The 22,594-nt window shown below is 41.2% G+C and overlaps 1 protein-coding gene across 6 annotated transcripts in view; it reads right to left on the bottom strand.

Annotated features, from left to right (window-relative positions):
• SNCAIP (synuclein alpha interacting protein) overlaps window positions 1-22,594 on the bottom strand; it is a 349,013-nt gene that overhangs the window by 32,213 nt on the left and 294,206 nt on the right. For all 6 annotated transcript variants that reach the window (XM_089674735.1, XM_089674440.1, XM_089674749.1 and 3 more), the window contains 2 exons: window positions 15,908-16,077; window positions 7,060-7,140 (listed from right to left, as the gene is read on the bottom strand). In XM_089674735.1, coding sequence (XP_089530861.1) covers window positions 7,060-7,140; window positions 15,908-16,077 — 251 coding nt within the window. The remainder of the gene's footprint in view (window positions 1-7,059; window positions 7,141-15,907; window positions 16,078-22,594) is intronic.

The following is a 22,594-nucleotide window of genomic DNA, read 5'->3' as shown; positions in this document are numbered from 1 at the left end:
TTTCATCCAAATCCCTTATGTGGTAGGAAATTCACATGAATCAGATGCAGGATCCTTCCCAAGCTTGACTATTAAATTACATTATTGCATGTTAGACTAGGAAGACTAGATTTGATGAGCAGTCTCACTGACTTAATGGTGTGCTATTAGGCTATGGAATCCTTGCTCAACGTGCTAAACAAACAGTCCCTATATTACAAGATATATAAGTGCATTTCAAGATGTGAAACTCTAGCTTGTGATAATGTACACGTAATCCTCACAACTTCAAGAATGAGGTAAAAAAAAAACTGAGTACAGATCAATATCTGAATCCATCACAGCAGAGGTCTGTTTCCCCTCACACAAGCAACACCAAGTTACTTACCAGAAATTAAGTCTGCCATTTTCAAAGAAAAACAACACACACGTCTACATGGTTATCTAGGTAAAAATAAATGTCTGTTGAGTTCAGACTCTCATAAATGTTATATGTTTTAGTCTGGGCAACCATTGCCAATTTTGCCCCATGGTGGGGAGATTTTTTTTCCTGACGATTCTGCTAAGCCTGTGAAGCAACACAGGCATAATTTTCCTACAGTATAAAGTAAAGATAGACAATATTATGTAATGCTCCTTTATTTGGGGCAGCACAGTGACTAAGTGGTTAGCATTTCCACCTAGCAGCACTAAGGTTGTTGATTCAGATCCCAACCAGAGCACTATCTGCACAGATTGTGCATGTTCTCCCTGTGCCTGCATGGGTTTCCTCCGGGTACTCCAGTATCCTCTTACATAGAAAGACATGCTGGTAGGTTCAGTGGCTCCTGTCTAAATTATCCCTAGTATGTGTATGTATGAATGTGAGTTAGGGACCTTAGATTGTAAGCTCCTTGATGGAAGGGACTGATTTGAATGTACAATATATGTGACATGCTGCCTAAATTGACGGTGCTATATAAATACCTGTAATAAATAAATAAATAAATAAATAATAATAAACACTTCAGGAAATCCAGAAGCCAAGACTATACTATCCAATACTTTTGGTTTAGCAAAGCACATATTTAAATAAAACTATGGGATTGTGCCATCTTTTTCCTGCCAGCATCATCTCCCAATGTGCAACTGCACTGTATGTAATATATTCATATTGCCTTCTTCTTTATCCCAAAAGAAGATATTTTATCCATTGTGAAACCACTTGTTGCTCCTGCAAATGCCAGGGATCTCCTTTGGCGAAGAGGATGGATTTAAGCAAGCCCTACATCACTTTCTACTTGAGACATACTTCACAGGAATACATTTCCCATGAACACTTAGAAATGCAGTCTGTGGCGTGGGCAACCATATAGGTAGTTCTCTCCTGCTCTGTCACCACCCATATAACCACAGACCACAGACCAGAACCACCAGTTCAAGACTGAGTTGACATAATGAACAATGAGCATAAATAGCAAGGACAACAGAAGGTGGTTACACAACTGAATACCCTGTTCAAGGGAAGAGATCAGTAATGATTGGTCATTTCTAAAAGAAATGGTGGCTTAGGGCAACTATTAATGGGTTTGTGAATACATTGGACACTATTGATGAAAGCAGTGGATCAGGTAAGCCATATGATGGTTTTTGCATGTATACTAAAAGTTTAACCTGGAGTTTTGCCTGGGGTTCAGTGTTCAAAAAAGCCCAGTGGCTGGGATATTGTCTTGTAGACGTTTGTCTAGTTACTTCTGTCTTTCTGCTAGTGAAGTGTACTACAGTCACACTATCTTTTAGTGATAGTTATAACTATCAAACCTCCTTTCTGTAACTAATCTTTGCCATTTGTATTCCATGTGGCATGAATTCCATGCTTGAACCACTATGTAAACAAAAAAAAAACTCCTAATAGACTGTAGCTTATTGTCCCAACCCTTTATATAATCCTTGAAAAAATAAAATATTCCAATGATCTGGGATATGTGCATATACAGTACATAACTTCTATAGTTTTTTTTTTCAATCCAGTTTTTGTAACCCAGCTCTTTTTGCATTCAAATTCATTCCAGATTTTTCACATCCAACATCCAGTTTTCCATGGTCTCATAAAATCTCTAATTGCCAATTACACATAATCTATCCTACATGAACGCATGGTAATTCTCTATTGTAAGAATATTCTCCAATGTCTATATTGCATATCATCCCTTAGCACACTTTCCAATAAATTTTATGCAACAGAAGTCAGGTTTACTGGTTTGCATTGTCTTGGATCTAGTTTTTTGCACTTCTTTTATCCTTTAAACTACATAGCAGTACATTATCAGCTGTACATCTAACATTGGAATTGTAGATCTGACCAAGTTGACAAATAGACAGTGGTCTACGAACTCTTCCATTGAGGTTATGCAACCTGAGTTAGACTTAACTGTCCCTGCTCTTCCAAGCAATATCCAATGTGATTGACTGCATTACTTCACTATATTATCTGGCATTGACAGCTACTTTGTAAAGACAGCTAAAAATGTGTATTTCAGATCTTAGTGATTCTATTTTCAAATGTATTTTTGCAGGGCTATGTTATAAGATTTTTTTAAAAGTTTATATACCTGTAAAACCTTTTAGATTTCATTGAATAATATTAGCTTTTTTTTCAACTTACATACCAGGTTGACTGACTTTTAACACTGTTATTACATTCCTTATACATCTTTTTGTTTTAATTAACTGCAGTTTAGGACATATGATCCAATCAATTTTATAATGTCTATAGCTTTTATATTTAACCATTACAGTTTGTTTTTAATATCACATATTTTGTTCCCATAGGCATGCACTTTCTAATAATGTAAAGCCCAACTTCAGTTTTGTAATAAAATCTAAGTATAAGTATCCAACTATGTTTAAAAATAAAAAAGGCAGCCTTTGTTAATATATTACCAGGCTCACCATTGTGCAATCCAACTCCTCCAGTTTGAATGATAACAGCAACATCCAACCCACTTGCTTTCAATCCAGACCATCATGAACGCACTGCCTAGTGATGTGTTATCACACTGGCCTGTGCTCACAGTACTTGAACAGAATGGTACATACATCATTACGTGAGTTCTCTGTCCAGAAATAAAGACCACCCACTGTTCATGCTGGAAAATTAAAATTGATGTCATGTGACTAGCCAAAAGACTGCAGGATTATGTGTAAAGAGATTTTGTAAAAATTATTTGTGAACTTCTGGGACAGGGAAGGGAAGGTAAAGAGTGGGGGTCTAGCAAAGCCTGGAGTTGGGATTTGAAATTGAGTTAAAAGAGAAGTGAGGCCAAAAGAGCTTTGAAGGTCACAGTGCACTTTGTTCTGCACCACTGTAACCTGTTTTAAAGTCCGCTGTTGGCTGATGTCACTCAGCCGATCCAGAATCTGGAGGGATCCCAACTTTAGTGCCAGTATCCACCCAGATGCCTGTATAAACAGTTGGCTCAGGCTGTCAGAGGATCGCTGAGTGCTGGAGAGGAAGGGCCAGTGAGTGCTGGAGGGGCAGAACAGAGAGCCGGGGACTTACAGTCACCAGCTCTCTGCCCACTAAAGATCGAGAACTGAGTGATCAGTGGTCTACAATTGCTTAGTTCTCGTTCTTAGAGGTGGCGGGGGACAAATTAAGCCACCTCTAAAACCTCTACTCTACTAGGTGAGTATGCATGTTTATTTTTTCTAAACCCTCACTTCTCTTAATAATAGATCATGTATTTTACATATTTATATTTAGTAGCACACATTACCAATCTACAAGGACACCTGCAGCAATATTGCAAAATTATAGTAATTACCAGTGTTGCCAACTGCCCGTATTTTTATAAAATGTGCCAGTGAAAAAATGGCTGTGATGGCTTGTCTCGGAACTGCACATGTGCAGTTCCGGAGCTGCCCAAGACGAGACCATCTGAGTTACCGAGTGTGTGTTCCGAGTGGTGCCAGTGGGGTTTGGGACTTCTGGACCCTGGGGGAGGCTGTGAGTGACAGTGCGAGGTGGCACCAGCAATGATGAATAATCAACATTGGTGCATTTCTCACTGCCGCCAGCCGCAGAGCAGTCACTATAAACTGCCAGGAGCTAAGCAGCTGGAGCTGAAGCAGAGTTGGAGCCTTGTGTGTGGGCAGCAGGATGATCCCAGACAGACTGGAGAGGAGGTGAGAGACGGTGATGGACAGTTCACACAGGTTGGTACTAGGTACAGGCCACTCAGGCCACTTGTGTCATTACTAGGAAGCAAGTGATTGAGCTTTGTATGGAGGCAAGATGGCAGGAGGGTGAAGGCCACCTGTGTCACTGGAAAGTGATGGAGTTTTGTATGAAGGCAGGAGGGTGCAGGTCACCTGTGTCACTGGAAAGTGATGGAGTTTTGTATGAAGGCAGGAGGGCGAAGGCCACCTGTGTCACTGGAAAGTGATGGAGTTTTGTATGAAGGCAGGAGGGCGCAGGCCACCTGTGTCACTGGAAAGTGATGGAGTTTTGTATGAAGGCAGGAGGGCGCAGGCCACCTGTGTCACTGGAAAGTGATGAAGTTTTGTATGAAGGCAGGAGGGCGCAGGCCACCTGTGTCACTTGAAAGTGATGGAGTTTTGGATGAAGGCAGGAGGGCGCAGGCCACCTGTCACTGGAAAGTGATGGAGTTTTGTATGAAGGCAGGAGGGCGCAGGCCACCTGTGTCACTGGAAAGTGATGGAGTTTTGTATGAAGGCAGGAGGGCGCAGGCCACCTGTGTCACTGGAAAGTGATGAAGTTTTGTATGAAGGCAGGAGGGCGCAGGCCACCTGTGTCACTGGAAAGTGATGGAGTTATGTATGAAGGCAGGAGGGTGCAGGCCACCTTCGCTACACTAAAGGGAAGTGTTGGAGCTTTTTGGAAAGGCAGTGTGCAGGCCACCTGTGCCATTACTGGGAAGTGTTAGAGATTTGCATGAACTGATGGGGGGCAGCAGTCTGTTTGCTGGGCACTGCAGATTGGCCAAGGGGTTCTCTTGGCTCTTGATGTGGGGGCAAAGAGACCTCTCTCTCTCTGTGGGGGTCAAGCACTCTCTCTGCCTCTCTCTCTCTCTATGGGGGCAAAGTGGTCCCTCTCTGTGGAAGCAAATGCAAAGTGCTCTCTTTGTCTCTCTCTCTGTGGTGACAAAGTGATCTCTTTCTCTGTGGGGGCAAATGCAAAGCAGTATCTCTCTCTGTCTGTGCAGCAGTTAGGGAGATGTATCCTCTATCATTGTCCTGTTTACCACTTTCACCAAAAGCAAATGAGATTCCAGAACAGGAATAGAGGTGAATCTTTACAATTGTGGACATAAATTCTGGTTGTCCTGGTGGCTACCAGGGATTTCCCCTCACTTTCTGTGGTGGCTATGGAAAAGAAATTAAAGGATCACTTTTTGCACAAAAATAATAAATGCACATTTTTTTACAGGTTAAAAAATTTGCATTTATTATTTTTGTCTGCAGGAGCCTGTAAAGCATTGCACCAGTGATCAGTAGATCGTCAACAGATCTGTCAGTATATCTGCTTGCCTGTACAGGAGCAAGCACATATACTGACATGAAAATTCAATGAACTACCATGTCGCTCCACAGTGCCATGGCAGTTCATTGAGGACTACAAGCCGACTGCCGCAAAGGCTGTCAGGACTTATAGTGCATTAATTCACAGAGCTCTGTGAATAATTGATGCGGGCTTGTGGGCGGAGCTTTCAAATCTGACAGTTAGTAGGGGGAAATTCTCCCTGCACTTCTGTCAGAGGGAGGGGGGAGCAGTGGGCAGCAGCTGCAGCATTGGGTACATGTTACATGTGCCACCCTAAAAACAGGTGGAACATATAACATGTTCCCAAAAGTGAACTTATCCTTTAAAGGGAAATCTCTCCAGTTGGCCAAAGGTGACAAAAGCTGATTGGTTATAATAACCCACTCTTAATAAATTAAAATCAAAATAAATAAGAAATATGTGTTTTACCTTAATATCTACCTTAAACCCACAACAGTAAAATCAGTCTGTATATGCAGTAAAGTATGCTTGATATACTCACTGTGGAACCTATGGGGTTAATCCTCTGCATTGTATAAAAATGCTGTTGATCCTGACTTCTCTGATCCTCCCCTTCTTCCAGTGTCCCCCCTCTTATCTCCTGATAAGACATATCGTGCGGAAACACTCTGCACATACTCAGTTTGATGTGTATTGCTCGAGAGGTTTTTTTTTTTTCTTGGGAGAGTGCATGTGATCAGCACCAGGCCAATCAGCACTGTCCAGACAGAGGTCAGGGGTTCTGCATCCTCCTAGAGCAGAAAAAAAACTCCTACAAGCTTTAACATGTGGTCTGCTGAACACTGATAGAAGTCACAAGATGGCTCTAACTGCGGATGAGAAAAGGTATTTAGCAGTTTATACTTACTAAAATAATTGCATTTCCATGTATTGTGTACTGTGGGAGACCAGATAGAGTGAATACAGGGTCCTGGGTTTAGTAACACTTTAAATCAAATTGCTAATAGCATATTGCACTCATTTGTAGTTTAAATACTGAAATTTGCACTTAAAATTTTTGTAACTTTTAGAAATTCCAGTAAAAATGTGGCTGTGCCAGTCAAATTTGGGTGCTGTGTCAGTGAATTTCATTCTGGTAGGTTAACAACACTGGTCATTATTGATCACATTCCTCAGATGGGCTTGTCACTGGATTTGTCTCCAATTCTCCCCATTCCCAATGACCACACCATATATAAAATGAGATATTGCACTTTGGATTGTACTGGTTTCTTTGCATTTATTGGGGTTTTTAAAGGTGAAAGGTTAAACATGAAGGAAGCATCTGCTTACAGCTTTACTATTTACCTAATTAAAGCTTTAACCTCCAATATCACGTTCACATGTTTTCCATAAATGTTATTTTTCTTTCACACGGACAATCTCTGATATAGCTTGCTAACTAGGAAATGAAAGTTTCCTGTCAAGCAAACCAGCGTTTCCCTATTTCTGTTATCATCTTTGCTTCCTGTAGCGTTTGGATTCCCTTTTTATTGAATCTTTTGGCAGGAAATAAATGGGAGGCAATATAATACCTGGGGGATGTTGGAAGGGATCGCTGTGCTTCCAGTAGCTGCTGGAGGTGAGTCTGTAAAGTGATCCGCTCTGCCGTCTGTCTGTAAAGAAAAGAGATTAAACTGCAGTTGTGTTGGACATAACCCTTCCCAAGACACCACTTAAAGCTTCTGCGTGTCATTATTGTATTGTGCAACTGGAAACATACAGCTCTGCCATGCAAGATGGTCTACTGTTAAATCAGGAAACAAGATTTATATTTGAATGCTGAACTCTAGACAAACAAATAAATACAAAGTTAAATTACATGTTTGAAGCAGTCTCACCTACCAAATAACAGTACAGTTAGGCCAGTGACCTGACTTTTCTTTAGTGTAGTTAGAGCGGAGTTCCATCTGAAGGAAAAAAAAAATAAAAGTCAGCAGCTACAAAAATTGTAGCAGCTGACTCTTAAAATACAGACACTCACCTGTCCCTCGGGCCAGTGGTGTCCTCACCACCACTGGTTTCACCGGCCATCTTCTCTCTCTGGCACTGGCATCTTTAGTGTGGGTACCCGGCTGTGACAGCTTATGGCTTCACAGCCGGGTGCCCACTGTGCCTTTTGAATGGCCCCGTAGTCTTCTTGGACCTGTCACGTGTCCCAGAAGACTACGGGGAAGGAGGACAATTTCTGCTTTAGATCGCCTAAGTGGGAGCGGGTACCTGTAAAATTTGGGTACTCGCCCCAAAGGTGCCAGTCCTTAAAGCAGAGTTCCACTCACTCTGTTAAAAAATAAAAGTCAGCAGCTACAAAAACTGTAACTGTTGACTTTTAAAAAACAGCCACTCACCTGTCCCACGATCCCGCGTTGCCCCCCTCCGCAGCCCGTTTCACCGGCCGTCCTGTATTCCAGGCACCAGCATCTTCAGTGTTGGCACCCAGCTGTGACAGCTTGGAGCTTCACAGCTGTGTGCCCACTGCACATGCGCGAGCAGCACTGCACTTCCTGAATGGCCCCGTTGTCTTCTGGGACCTGTCACGTGTCCCACAAGACTTCCGGGAGGGAGGGTAGGAGGACAACTTCCGTGTCCGATCGCCTACGCGATCGCAGTGGAAGTGGGAGCGGGTACATGCAAAAATCAGGTACCTGTTCCCCCCCCCCGCTCCCCAAAGATGCCAATCCTTAATGGGGAGCGGAGGACCAATCTTTAAAGCGGAATTTCCCCTTTTGGGTGGAACTCCGCTTTAATGGGGAGCGGGGGACAAAGGCTTAAAGCGGAACTTCCTCTTTTGGGTGGAGCTCCACTTTAAGCAGCACAACTCCTAGTCACCTTTCTATCCTCACACTATGAACAGCGAGGGGGCAGCACATTATTAATAAATAATCATCTGCTCTCTTACTCTAGGTTCACACCTAAGCATTCTCCGCAGCGTTTTGCAGAAATGCACTACAGTCCATTTATCATGATTTCCTATGGGACACGTTCACATCTCCATGTTTTCACCCGGTGCATTTTTTGGAAAGGGTCATGGACCCTTTTTTGGTTCTATAGACTTCAATGGAAACGCTGAAAAAAAGCATGTAGTGCGTTTTTGATATGTTTTGCGCGTTAAGTCTGCCTAGCAACCTGAAACAAAATTAAAATAAATTAAAAAACGCAAATTTCTTAAAAAATGCGTCAAAAACGCATGTGCAAAAACACAAAACACACTGCAGAAACGGGCCAAATGCAAACTGCATAGGTGTGAACATAGCCTTACTGTTGGCATGTTCTTTGTCAGCACATGCACACATATGCCACTTGATTGAACCCTAATGCTGTCCTTTCATCTACCAAGCTGTGTGCTGCTGTACAGGAGATTCCAATTTTGAGACTGGTTTAGGTACTGAACTAGCGGATTCAAAAATACATCTCATGATGTTTTGCTGAACGTGTAACTGCATTCATTTGTGTATTAATTTATCTGTCCAGAGTTCAGAATTCAGAAACATTTTACAAGCATTTCAAACTTTTTTTTAGATTTTTTTCCCTCTTTCCGGGAGTGCAGCATAGAAAGGAGGGTACAGAGGTGGTGATTTACAAAGGAATATACTGTATACAGTTCACTTAGCAAAGTGAATATTCATTGGTACTTTAATCAACCAATTGTGTTCAAGCAAACATCCTATGTTTAGTAACAACCCTTGCACATGATTGGGTATTCAAGGTCAACGCAACAAAGTTAACATACTGTATCCTTTTCAAAGAAAAAATTCATTTTGGCGCTCCTTTATTAAAGTCATTACATAACGCATTAGGTAAATGGATTTTAAGATTTCTCAAACCTACTTTTAGGTGATGATTGTTTTAATTTAAATAAATGAACAAGTCATGTCAATGAGGTAATCCATGTCATCGTTACAGCACCCAAAACCTACAGCAGCTTAGGGCTATATGGTGTAGAACCATATGGACTATATGGCGTATGCTTTATGACCATACTCATGTTTATCATTTTACGATATACAGTTGTGTTCAAAATAATAGCAGTCAGTCATCACTAACCTGATCAATCACTGTTTTTGGTAGAAATGATATTTCTACATGGCAAATAATTTACTAGCAGGTGTAGTAGAGTAATAGAAATACAACAGACCCAACAGTCATGACATGCATGCTGCTGATTCTGTGTAATTGAATCACTAATTGAAAGGGGCATGTTCAAAATAATAGCAGTGTGGAGTTCTATTAGTGAGGTCATTCATTCTTTGAAAAACAGGTGGCAATTATTGCCCTTTTTTAAGGAAGGAAGGCAGCAAATGTTGTACATGCTGGTTACAGTGCATTTCTCTCTGAAATTCTGAGGAAAATTTGTCTTTCTAGACATTGTTCAGAAGAACAGCGTACCTTGATTAAAAAGTTGATTGGAGAGGGGAAAACATATAAAGAAGTGCAGAAAATGATAGGCTGATCAGCTAAAATTATCGCAAATGCTTTAAAATGGCAACCAAAACCTGAAAGACGTGGAAGAAAGTGCAAAAACTACCATTCGAATGGATAGAAGAATAGCCAAAATGGCAAGGACTCAGCCAACAATCAGCTCCAGGAAGATCAAAGAAGGTCTAAAGTTACCTGTGAGTACTGTTACAATTAGAAGACGCCTATGTGAAGCCAAGCTATCTGCAAGAAGCCCCCGCAAAGTCCCACTGTTGGAAAAAAGATGTGCTGAAGAGGTTACAATTTGCCAAAGAGCCCATTGACTGGCCTAAAGAGAAATGGCGCAACATTTTGTGGTCTGAAAGTAAGATTGTTCTTTTTGGGTCTAGTGGCCAGAGACAGTTTGTCAGACGACCCCCAAACACTGAATTCAAGCCACAGTACACTGTGAAGACAGTGAAGCATGGTTGCGCAAGCATCATGATATGGGGATGTTTCTCATACTACGGTGTTGGGCCTATTTATCGCATACCAGGGATCATGGATCAGTTTGAATACATCAGAATACTTGAAGAGGTCATGCTGCCTTATGCTGAAGAGGAAATGCCCTTGAAATGGGTGTTCCAACAAGACAATGACCCCAAACACACAAGTAAACGTGCAACATCTTGGTTCCAGACCAACAAGATTGACGTTATGGAGTGGCCAGCCCAATCCCCGGATCTTAATCCAATAGAAAACTTGTGGGGTGCAGTGGCGGACTGACCATTTGGAAACTCAGGCACTGCCCAAGGGCCTGGGGTCAGTAGGGGGCCCCATGAGATGCCCCTGGTACCTTTTTCATAGGTTTTTTTGACTTTGGGCAAGGACACAGGGGCCCCATGTTCCCCTATTGCCTGGGGGCCCCATGAGTTGTCAGTCCGCCCCTGGTGGGGTGACATCAAAAATGCAGTTTCTGAGGTAAAACCAAGAAATAGAGAAGAACTGTGGAATGTATTCCAATCATCCTGGGCTGGAATACCTGTTCACAGGTGCCAGAAGTTGGTTGACTCCATGCAACACAGATGTACAGCAGTTCTCAAAAACAGTGGTTATACAACTAAATATTAATTAAGTGATTCAAAGGAAAGCAAAATCTTCAAACATTTTTCAGTTTATATAGTGAATGTTTGAGTTTGTAAAGAAGAATACAAACACGGCTATTTTTTTGAACAGTCTAATATTCACTTTTCTTCAATTTTTTTAGAGGAACAACACAAATTTGATATATTTTTCTTCATGTTTTGATTTGGAATAGAATGTGTAGTGTTCCCAATGCATTTGTGTGTATGGAAATAAAAGCTATTAGAAGGAATTTGAGCTTTATTCACTTTTTTCAACACACTGCTATTATTTTGAACACAACTGTATATAATATACACAGTTGTGCTCAAAAGTTTGCATACCCTGGCAGAAATCATGAAATTTTGGTATTTACAGTATATCATGATCATGCCAAAAATGTATTTTATGTAAGGGTAGTGATCATATGAAGCCATTTATTATCACATAGTTGTTTGGCTCTTTTTTAAATCATAATGATAACAGGAATCAACCAAATGGCCTTGACCAAAAGTTTACATACCCTGGAATGTTTGGCCTTGGTACCGACACACAGGATGATACACACAGGTTAAAATGGCAATTAAAGGTTAATTTTCCACATCTGTGGCTTTTTACATTGCGATTAGTGTCTGCAAATAGTCAATGAGTCACTTGTTAGCTCTCACGTGGATGCACTGAGCCATGGGAAGCATAAAAGAACTGCCATAAGAACTGCATAACAAGGTAATGGAACTTTATAAAGATGGAAAGGGATATAAAATTATATCTAAAGCCTTGAATATGCCAGTCAGTACTGTTCAATCACTTACTAAAAAGTAGAAAGTTTGGGGAACTCTTGATACCAAGTCAAGGTCAGGTAGACTAAGAATGATTGCAGCCACAACTGCCAGAAGAATTGTTTGGGATATAAATAAACCCCACAAGTAAAATTAGGAGAAATACAGGCTGCTCTGGAAAAAGATGACGTGTTTGTTTTAAGGGGCACAATATGATGATACTTCAACGAAAATGAGCTGTATGGTCGAGTTGCCAGAAAGAAGCTTTTACTGCACCAAAACCACACTATGTGATAATAAATGGCTTCATGTGATCACTAGCCTTAAATAAAAATTGGTCAGGTTCCAGGGACTGTTAACACTATTATGAATGTGATGTGCTATCTAAAAGTATAAATGAAGAAAATGGTGGTAGTGGTATAAGAAATTGTAATGCCAGCAAATATTTAAAAAATTCAATGGAAAATCCAATCTAGGCCTTCCTTGTCCCAGTGCCCCACAAGCAGTATCTCTACTTTTCCAGCAGCTGCCTGTTAAGTATGTGCCTGAATAATCTATAAAAATACTCTATATAGGTATTAAGAAGATCATTGCCTGTTTTTGCTGATTTCAAACAGATTGCATGACATTACCATGTCTATGGGCAGATTAGAAACGGCCTTCACAATTGATTGTTCTTGACAGCAAATTGCCAACACAAGAGTTTTCATGATCAATGTTTTTTGTTATAAAGATGAGAAAAATATATGGATGAGATAAGCTTGTGCCAAGGATGTCTCCTCAGTGTACAGACAAGCACACTTGAGTGATAAAGACATGTTTGTCTGTTATTTCTATTAATATAAAGCCAACGTGTAATACAGCACATCGCTGTACATATCGCTGCCAAAAAAAGATTACTTTGTGATTGCATCCTACACACAATCTTAACTTCTTTTTATGTCTAACCTTTGCACTAGCTGTTTAATTCTTGCAAAGTAGAAGATTATATCTAACACGGTTGAAGAAGAGTTTGAATAAGTGGTTGGTGTAAATCTCTGTTAGCTGCCAATACTATTAACAGCCAGCAGATGGCAGAGCAGCGCTAATGTTACAAAGCCCAGATAGCCTCACTTGACTTCATTCTCTACAGACATCTTTAGTTCATCCCCAACCACATTATACCATAAAAACGTCTCTGGTACCCTGGATTCCCCTTTATAGACTTTGACTAATGTGACAGTCTGACATAGTAACATAATGCATGAAAGTGCAGGAAAAGTTTACAGAGAATCACTAAGTGTCAGTGAATGATGACAGCTGGCTGACGGTTGAAATCGGTTGGCTGTCATTGTTTTGGTAACAGGAGGAAATAGCCAGCACCACAAGGGTCCTGTTTCAGGCATCATTTGGGTTTTGTAAAGGTCTTCACTGGAAATATTGGCGGGGTCAAAGTCTAACATATGAAGGGAGGATTTGCTGAAGAGTGAAAAGTGACAAATCTGATTTTCCTCCGAGACTTTCTCTGCAGCACAAAATAACATGTTTACCATGTGCTGTGATAGGGTTAAATAGCAGTTAAAAAAAAAAGAAAAAAAAAAAAGCTTTTTGCTGAGTTTTTTCACAGTATTGGTGTTTGACCAGGACAGACCTCTAGCATGGTGTCCATAGAAAAACAGTTTTGCCATGGTACCAATAAAGTCAGCTATCTCTCTCTTACAAAGGTCTCATTTAAGGACACTAGGCATGCAGCAGGCAAACTGTAATACAGATCTTAGTTTTTTATCTGCAGTAGCCCCTTTCACACAGGTAATCCGATAAGGTCTGCCTATCAGTTTTTCAAGCAGACCTGATTGGATGGTCTATGCTTTCCTATGGACTGGCACGTGTAAATGGGCTTGTGTCTGTTTATACCCACCATCCTTAAAAAAAATCGAAGGGATTCGTTCCCCTCCATCTAACCTAATCGGATGGCAGTCGGTGTATACGGACAGCGTGTGTATGCAGAGTCTGTTTACACCCGACTACCCATAAAGCAGGGGTGGACTGACCATTCGGGTACTCGGGCACTGCCCGAGGGCCTGGGGTCAGTAGGGGGCCCCATGAGATGTTCCTGGTACCTTTTCATATGCTTTTTTGGGTGTGGTTTGAGTGTGGGCAAGGACACAGGGGCCCCATGATCCCCTATTGCCCAGGAGCCCCACAAGTTGTCAGTCCGCCCCTGCCATAGAGCACAGCAGGCTGTGTCCTGCATCCGCCTGTTATGCCCAGTGGGCAGACCCCCACTGAGCAAAGCAGAGTCCACCTTCTGTGAAAGGGGTCTAAGTCAGCGTCAACAGCATCGCAAGATCAGAAAGGCTGCCAACAAAAAAAATACATAAACAGAAGTCATCCATGTCACACTTGCAATAATGTGACCGTATCACTTTACAGAGCAGAGAATCTCCTGCCTCCATGGCATCCCTTCCTTTGCTGACCAGATGAGCGAAAAACCACTCCATTGTTGGCAAGTGACATTCTTCACCATTTCCATCAGTGAAGAATTATGCCTGGCTTATCCAGCTTGAAAGGAAGTGACACCATGGAAGCAGGTGAGTATTTCTCTGCCCTTTTTAGCAATTCCTTTACTGGTAATTTGTCACCAAAGAAGATTAAATGTAATATGTTAATTTGGAGCTCTCTTTTATCTCTTATACTTGGATTACTCAACGTGGGTGAATGTCCTCTCCTGGGAAGTTCATGTCTTTGAGCTGCTGAATATAGGCCAGTTGGGCTCGAGTAATGACTTTGTCAGAATTTTGATGACCTGTGAAAATTTATGGCCAGTACCCCTCTACCGGAGGTAGCAGCGGAGAGCTCCTTTTTTAGGACACACTACTGAGCACGTACCAGCCCTGAGAGGAGGAGATATACATATGTTGGAGGATCTTTTAGTACAAGCCTGTTTTACCTTAGTTCCAGTGGGTGCATAGTGGTGAAGGATTTCACGGATGTCTCTTTTCCCCATTGGGATGTCACTTCACTCTACTTAGGACTGCTGTCCATATTAATTGTGGGTGCAGCCATTTATTCCACTGAGCATCTCTGTTTGTGCACTGGATATCATTAGATCACGGATTTCCTTTTGTTTATTTGGATTGTTTGTTGTATCGATGACTGCACGTATCATATTATAGTTTTTGTATACCTATTGTCTTTATATGTAGCAACATTCATGGGTTATTGTATTACATTTCATCTTCATTGGTTGATTGTTTTTTAATTTTCAGATTTTTCATATAGCGCAGCACTTTTGTTATGATATGTTTCTTCAGATGTAGCAGTTGAGACAAACCATTTACCATGAACAGGGGTGCTTACAATGGTCAGTTTTTATTACATTTACTTGCTAGCACATCTAGCACTCCCATCAGACTGACAATGCCGCTGTCCTAAGGTGTCTCTGTGCTTATTCATCCAGAGGGGGGGCACTCTAATACAGGAGGTGTGACACTGGCCAGATCACTAAGTGAAAACAGAGGGAAAAAAGCCTAAAAAAGAAAACTAATGCAGCCACCACATCTAATGATTGGTAAGCTGCAATATATTATATACAGTATTTGGTTTTGGGTTTAATACTGCTTTAAAGTGTATCTAAAGCCAAACTTTTTTCATTTTGGATAGAGTGGGATATGGGATTTAAAAAAAAAATGTTGGTCATAGGAAATGTGGTTACACAGTGTGTTGTACTCATAAACTATTCTATAGACAGCTCTATATAACAGCAGGCTGTTTTCTCCACAAAATGCCATGATTGCCTAACCGAATCAGCACTCAGGTATCCAGCTTTTATCACTTGATTCCATGGATGCCATGATAGTGTTACAAAACAAAACTTTATTATGAATGGGAAATCACTCTTTATTAATAGAAACCCTAGATGTTTAAAACAAATGGAATGATTCAGTACTTGAGCATATAGATAGATCACAGTTGTGTGTATAGTGCAGTATTCAAAAACAGCCAATCAGATTTTTCCTTGCTTAAGTAAAAGGGGAATATGTCTTCCATGCAGGGAACACCAAGAGGGGTGACATTTGAAGCATGTTGTATATGTAACCTTACTTACTCTTTAAGTTGCTTGGTGAGCTTGACAACTTGAGATGCCAAAGACATACAGGTCTCCACCACCACCAGGTATCGGGAACACATGCTATGTCCATGGTGCTCAGCAGTCTGAGATGGCTTTTCTCCAGCATGGTTCTGTATGGTCACGTTTGCTCCATATTCTACCAAAGTCTGCAAAATTCCAATACAGGTCTGCTTAATATGTATTATTGTATTATGATACGCAACGGTTCTATATATTGATTTGTGATGCTGCACTAGTCCACTATTTGGACTATTTAAAGAATACACATGCACTGGACTTACTGTACAATTATATACAGCTTATCAAGGGTACTAGGTGTAATCCTAGACTCCCATCTGTCCTTTCACCCCCAAATCCAATCACTGTCCAAATCTTGTAGACTTCACCCTCCGCAACATCTCCAAGATACGCCCGTTCCTAACCTCGGAAACCACTAAGCAACTTATTCACTCCCTTGTTATATCTCGCCTTGACTATTGTAACTCCCTCCTCATTAGCCTACCGAATCGCAGGCTATCCACTCTTCAGTCTATCATGAATGCTGCTGCCAGACTTATCCACCTTACTAACCGTTCTGCATCTGCCACCCCTCTCTGCCAATCCCTCCACTGGCTTCCCGTTGCCCAACGGATAAAATTCAAAACATTAACAATAACATATAAAGCCATTTATAACTCTGCCCCAAATTACATCAACGATCTTGTCTCTAAATATCACCCAAACCGTACTCTCCGCTCCTCGCAAGACCTCCTGCTTGCTAGCTCCCTTGTCTCCTCCTCCCATGCTCGTCTGCAGGACTTTTCCAGAGCTTCCCCCATCCTCTGGAACTCTCTGCCCATTTTATCAGACTATCACCTACTCTGCTCACTTTTAGGCGATCTCTGAAAACCTCTCTCTTCAGGGAAGCCTATCCTGCCCTCAGCTAATAATGGAATCTTCTACTCTTCCTATCAGTCCATCCCCCACAGTTATTACCTTTTGTACCACTAGCCCCTCCCTCCTAGATTGTAAGCTCCAAGGAGCAGGGCCCTCCTTTCCCTCTTGTATTGAACTGTATTGTTGCTGTATTGTCTCCCGTTCTATTGTAAAGTGCTGAGCAAACTGTTGGCGCCATATAAATCCTGTATAAGAATAATAAGTAAACAAATATTATATTTACTTTGGACTTCTATTTTCTTCTGTGTACACCATCTTACCTATTTGCATATACATAGTCAATACATTATAAACATCCAATGTACTGGCCAAAACTTTCTTTCTGTGTTCATATATATATATATATATATATATATATATATATACCCTGTACCAAAATGTGTATATAGTCCAAAACTGCTGGATTTGTATGTAATTACCTGAATTTGGACATAAAGACTTAAGCCGGCCATAGATGGATCGAAATTCATCGGGTTTCTGGTAAACTGCCCAAATTTCAATCCATCTATGGGCAGGCTGGTTGTACTGAAGTCAAACTTTCGATCGTCTTCAGTACATCAAGCCTGTCATTTTAGTTCTTGTGTCACTGCCAGTAGCTATAGCTGTCAGCAGCGATCATTGCATTTTGCTGGAGGAGAAGGCTTCTACGCTGCCCGCTGGCAGAACACAATAGTGCTGCGGGAGGAATGTTCCTATTAGCAGTCATTTGTGTGTCAGTGAGCAATTTTCTTTCCATCAACCTGTCAGTCAGTGTTGTTGGGGAATTGAGCAATTTTCTGTGGTTGAAGGAAAGGACATTTCATAGCGTATAGCCTGCTAAAAATTGAGTTACCGACCTAACCTAAACTTGATCTGAGGTAGTGTATGAGCAGCATTATTAGATTTATCAGAGCCTCTGAACATGTTTATTAGAGAGAAACCTTAGATTGTACACTCCTTGAGGGTAAGGGACTGATGTGAATGTACAATATGTAAAAACTTTGGTCATGTAAGAGAGTTCAATATACACTGCTCAAAAAAATTAAAGGAACACTTTGGAAGCACATCAGATCTCAATAGGGAAAAATATAATGCTGGGTATCTATACTGATATGGACTGGGTAATGTGTTAGGAATGAAATTATCAACCTACAGAGGCCTGAATTCAAAGACACCCCAAAAATTAAAGTGAAAACATTATGCAGCAGGCTGGTTCATTTTACTGAATTTTCATTGCAGCAACTCAAATGGTACTCAGTAATTTGTATGGCCCCCACGTTCTTGTATGCATGCCTGACAACGTCGGGGCATGCTCCTAATGAGACAATGGGGTATTTCCTCCCAGATCTGGACCAGGGCATCACTGAGTACTGGTCCAACCTGGAGGTGTTGGATGGACCAAAACATGATATCCCACAGGAGTTATATTGGATTTAGGTCAGGTGAACATGGGGGCCATTCAATGGTATCAATTCCTTTATCCTGCAGGAACTGCCTGCATACTCTCGCCACATGAAGCCAGGCATTGTCGTGCACCAGGAGGAACCCAGGACCCACTGCACCAGAAAAGGGTCTGGCAATGGGTCCAAGGATTTCATCTTGATACCAGTCAGGGTGCCATTATCTAGCCTGTAGAGGTCTGTGTGTCCCTCCATGGATATGCCTCCTCAGACCATCACTGACCCATCACCAAAACGGTCATACTGAACAATGTTACAGGCAACATAATGTTCTCCACGGCTTCTCCAGACCCTTTCACATCTTGCACATGTGCTCAGGGTGAACTTGCTCTCATCTGTGAAAAGCACAGGGTGCCAGTGGCAGACCTACCAATTCTGGTGTTCAATGGCAAATCCCAATTGAGCTCTATGAGGGGCAGTGAGCACATGGCCCACTAGAGGATGGCGGGTCCTCAAGCCACCCTCATAAAGTCTGTTTCTGATTGTTTGGTCAGAGACATTCACACCAGTGGCCTGCTAGAGGTCATTTTGTAGGGCTCTGGCAGTGCTCATCCTGTTCCTCATTGAACAAAGGAACTGATAAGGGTCCTGCTAAAGGGTTAAGGACCTTCTACAGCCCTGTCTAGCTCTCCTAGAGTAACTGCCTGTCTCCTGGAATCTCCTCTATGCTCTTGAGACTGTGCTGGGGGACACAGCAAACCTTCTGACAATGGCACGTATTGATGTGTCATCCTGGAGGAGTTAGAATGCCTGTGCAACCTCTGTAGGGTCTAGGTATCGTCTCCTGCTACCAGTACTGACACTGACCCTAGCCAAATGCAAAACTAGTGAAAAAAAGTAAAAAAAGATGAGTTGAAAAAAAATGTGAGTGGCTTTCACCTGTAAAACAGTTCCTGTTTGAGGGTTGTCTCATTGTTGCCCATCTAGTGCACCTATTGTTAATTTCATTAACACCAAAGCAGCTGATACTGATTAACAACCCCCTCTGCTACCTAACTGACCAGATCAATATCCCAGGAGTTTAATTGACTTGATGCTTTACTCTAATTAAAAAGTGTTCTTTTAATTTTTTTGAGCAGTGTATGTGTTTAGCAGTTGAATTGGAGATCAGCTTTAAAAGCATTATTATTACCAACAATGAATTCAAGAAATATTTAAACAACCAAAGTGCCCTCATTGTTCTTAACAGAGGCCAAATATATGTGAATATGCTCATATACTCTATTGTCAGACTGATTTAATGTGCAAAGCGCCTGGAATCAATGGTAACAATCAAATTAGTGCTCTCTGCTTGATGAAAGGTGAAATCTGAATTGGCTTCAATGATAATTAAGACATCACACTTTACCATACACATTACATAAGCTTGTTATAGACACCACTGAAAAGTGACCAGGTCTAAAGCCTCGTACGTAATTCTAGTTTTTTGTCATTCAACCCAGCAGGCTGAACAAAAAAAAAAAAAAATTACAGCTCAGGAGCAGCTGCTGTACTAACTATCCAACATTAGTACAGCGATCTCCTCCACTGTGCTATTGTTTTCTGACAGAGGGGAAAGCCTCCCCGCTAGAACACTCCAGTCAGCACCCTCAGCAAGTGGTTGAGAGCACTGATCGGGTGTTGATTGGCAGACCTTCTTCGGACATGCCCCTTCAACAGAAACGGGCCAAATGGCTGGTTTCTGTCGGACTGGCTACCCCACACACGGGCCAAATGTCAGCTGGTTTCTATTGAACCATTGAACCAGCCAATGCCACCCAACATTCAGCCCGTATGTACTAGACTTTAAACTGGCCATACATAAGTCTTTTTTTTTTTTTTCAACCAGCAGGTTGAACGAAAGAAAACGACCCGATTCCCCCATCTGTCAGAATACACTCAGCAGCACATGCTGAGCGAGAGCAGAGTTTCCAACAGGCTGGCTTAACAACACATGTTGATAGATAAATTTACTTGTGTAAAACCAGCTGTCCATACATGGATCGAAATTCAGCTGGTGCCCGGTGAACCGGCTTAATTTCGATCCATGCCGGCTTAATTAATTTCTCCCCAGAGATTTGTTGGGAGGGCAGCCACCCATGGACATGAGATTGTCTCTTGATCTAAATGTTTAGGTGGCCATGTCATGTCTGCAGACACCTTTAGTAAACAAGCTGAGTTTAGAGCAATGGAGATGATTTATTAAAGGCAAAAGACTGTTTGCTTTGCAAGGGAGTTTTCCCCAGAGCTTAGCAAATGTTATAAAAGTTCACTTAGCAAAAAATACCCAATCATGTGCAAAAAAAACAAATAAAAAAAATAAAAACAGTATTTTTGTTTGCACATGATTGGAGGGTAGAAGTCAGCAGAGTGTCCCCTCATTCACTAAGCTCTGGGGAAAATTCCTTTGCAAAGAGAACAGTCTATTTGCCTTTAGTAAATCTATTCCACTGTTAGTCTGAATGTCAGGACTAACAGCAGCACGGATCTGGACAACACCAGAGGCAGCTGGCTACGTCTACAAAAATAAAAAATAATAACGGAGAAAAATATGATGCAAAAGATAAAAATGTATCAGAGGTGCTTGCTTGGTAAAACTAACAATGACAATTTACACACTCATAGCTTTATTTTTTACTCCCCCAAAAATGTAAAAAGTCTGCTTGCTTATACCAACCAATCATTTTTTATTCTTATAAATGGATGAAAGACGAAGCAGAATTGTTGCTTTGGTTACTGCATACTGAACTGGCCTACTAAGCCACTCAGAAACAACATAGTTCACATTTAACAGAAGACTGCATTCATTTATTATTTACAAACTAGGAACCAGACATGTTTTATCTCTCTGATAGAGCTAATTCAGGCTCTATGCCCAAATTCAGCACTTGAGAGAGTAGAACACTATAGACTTCTCACTGAAACAATGAGCGGCTTGTGTCCCGTGGTTTCCCGTCTCCTGTCCATGCTGTCTCCTGTCCATGGTATGACAGATATAGTCTCTGATGGTACGCAACTCTGTGCCTGCTTCCAGTCTGACCGTATGGGTTGGCTATCAGTAATGAAACATTCACACCTCTCCAGAGATGTGGCACTGTATTAATCACCCAGTCGTAACAATAAATTATTACATTAGCTCAGAAAAATAATTTTAAATAAACCCACAGCAATTACATTGTCAAAGGAGCACACTTTCTATCTAAGCTGTTTTCTGTATGAAAAGCATCAGTTTATGGTATCTGGCACAGACCTTAAAGCTTTTGAAATGCTGGCCCTTCTCTTTTATATTAATGTATATTTTAGAGGACAGAAAATGTTTTAGACTTTGCCAAAACTTGACTCATTAAATTCAGACAACCTTCTGGCATCAGCTCTGGTACACTCTGAAGGAATACAGCTCTTGATATGTTTTCAATTACAAAACAGAGGGGGAAGAAATAATGTAGGTGCGCCAGAGACACAAGATACAAATTAGACACCTACTGTACTAAACACTTCTTTTTAGATGTATGCTCTTACCCCCCCCCCCCTTTTCTTGCTCTTTGTCTGGTGTTAGGTTTTACGCTAAATTCACACCTTCACACACTCCAAATGTTAGTGCATTTTTGTAGCGCCTAACTATAAAAAAGTAAAAATACAAATTGTTATCTTATAAGGAACGTGAGATAAAAGATACTAAGCGCTAAAAGCTTGCTGCTTATCTCTAGTCTTTGAATTCCAAAAGGCAGCAGATCCTTAGCAGCTGTTAAAATTGAAATACATGTTATACACTTTACTGTATATATTCTACTAGCCATTCTTGTGCTCTTGTTCTCCGGAGCATCTTGCATAGTACACATTCAGGTTCATTTACGGTAGTAGAGACTGTTCAAAAAATACTGAACTTTTATTTTGCAAAGTCAGTGAGGTGAAGTGGTGTTCACTTCAATCATCCAATCATGTACAAAGAAAATCCTGTTTAATTTTTTTTTCTAGTTTTCTTTGCACATGATTGGGTATTCAAAGTGAAGGCAGTTTTACCTTATTTACTAAGTTAAGTATACATGCACCTTGGAGTGAGCAGACAGGTATAAAATGCAAACTCCTTCAATTCAAATTAATTTCCATGTAGCAACCTTGGCTCTTTTCCAGAAACAATAGCGCTACAGTTATCCAAGCATGCGGCCCTTTGGTATATGATGTGCGGCCTTCAGACCTCAGCAGCCTTTAGTGGAGGCATTATGATCATCGATCTCAATTAGCCTCATGTAACACGTTCCCACTTTCATATTGTCTTCTGCAGTATATCCCCATCCAAAAATGTAGCATG

The sequence above is a fragment of the Staurois parvus genome, unplaced genomic scaffold, assembly GCF_062004578.1.
Source record: "Staurois parvus isolate SC_StPar_1 unplaced genomic scaffold, SC_StPar_1.0 ptg000004l, whole genome shotgun sequence".
Taxonomy (NCBI): domain Eukaryota; kingdom Metazoa; phylum Chordata; class Amphibia; order Anura; family Ranidae; genus Staurois; species Staurois parvus.
This window is presented reverse-complemented; position numbering and strand designations above follow the sequence as displayed.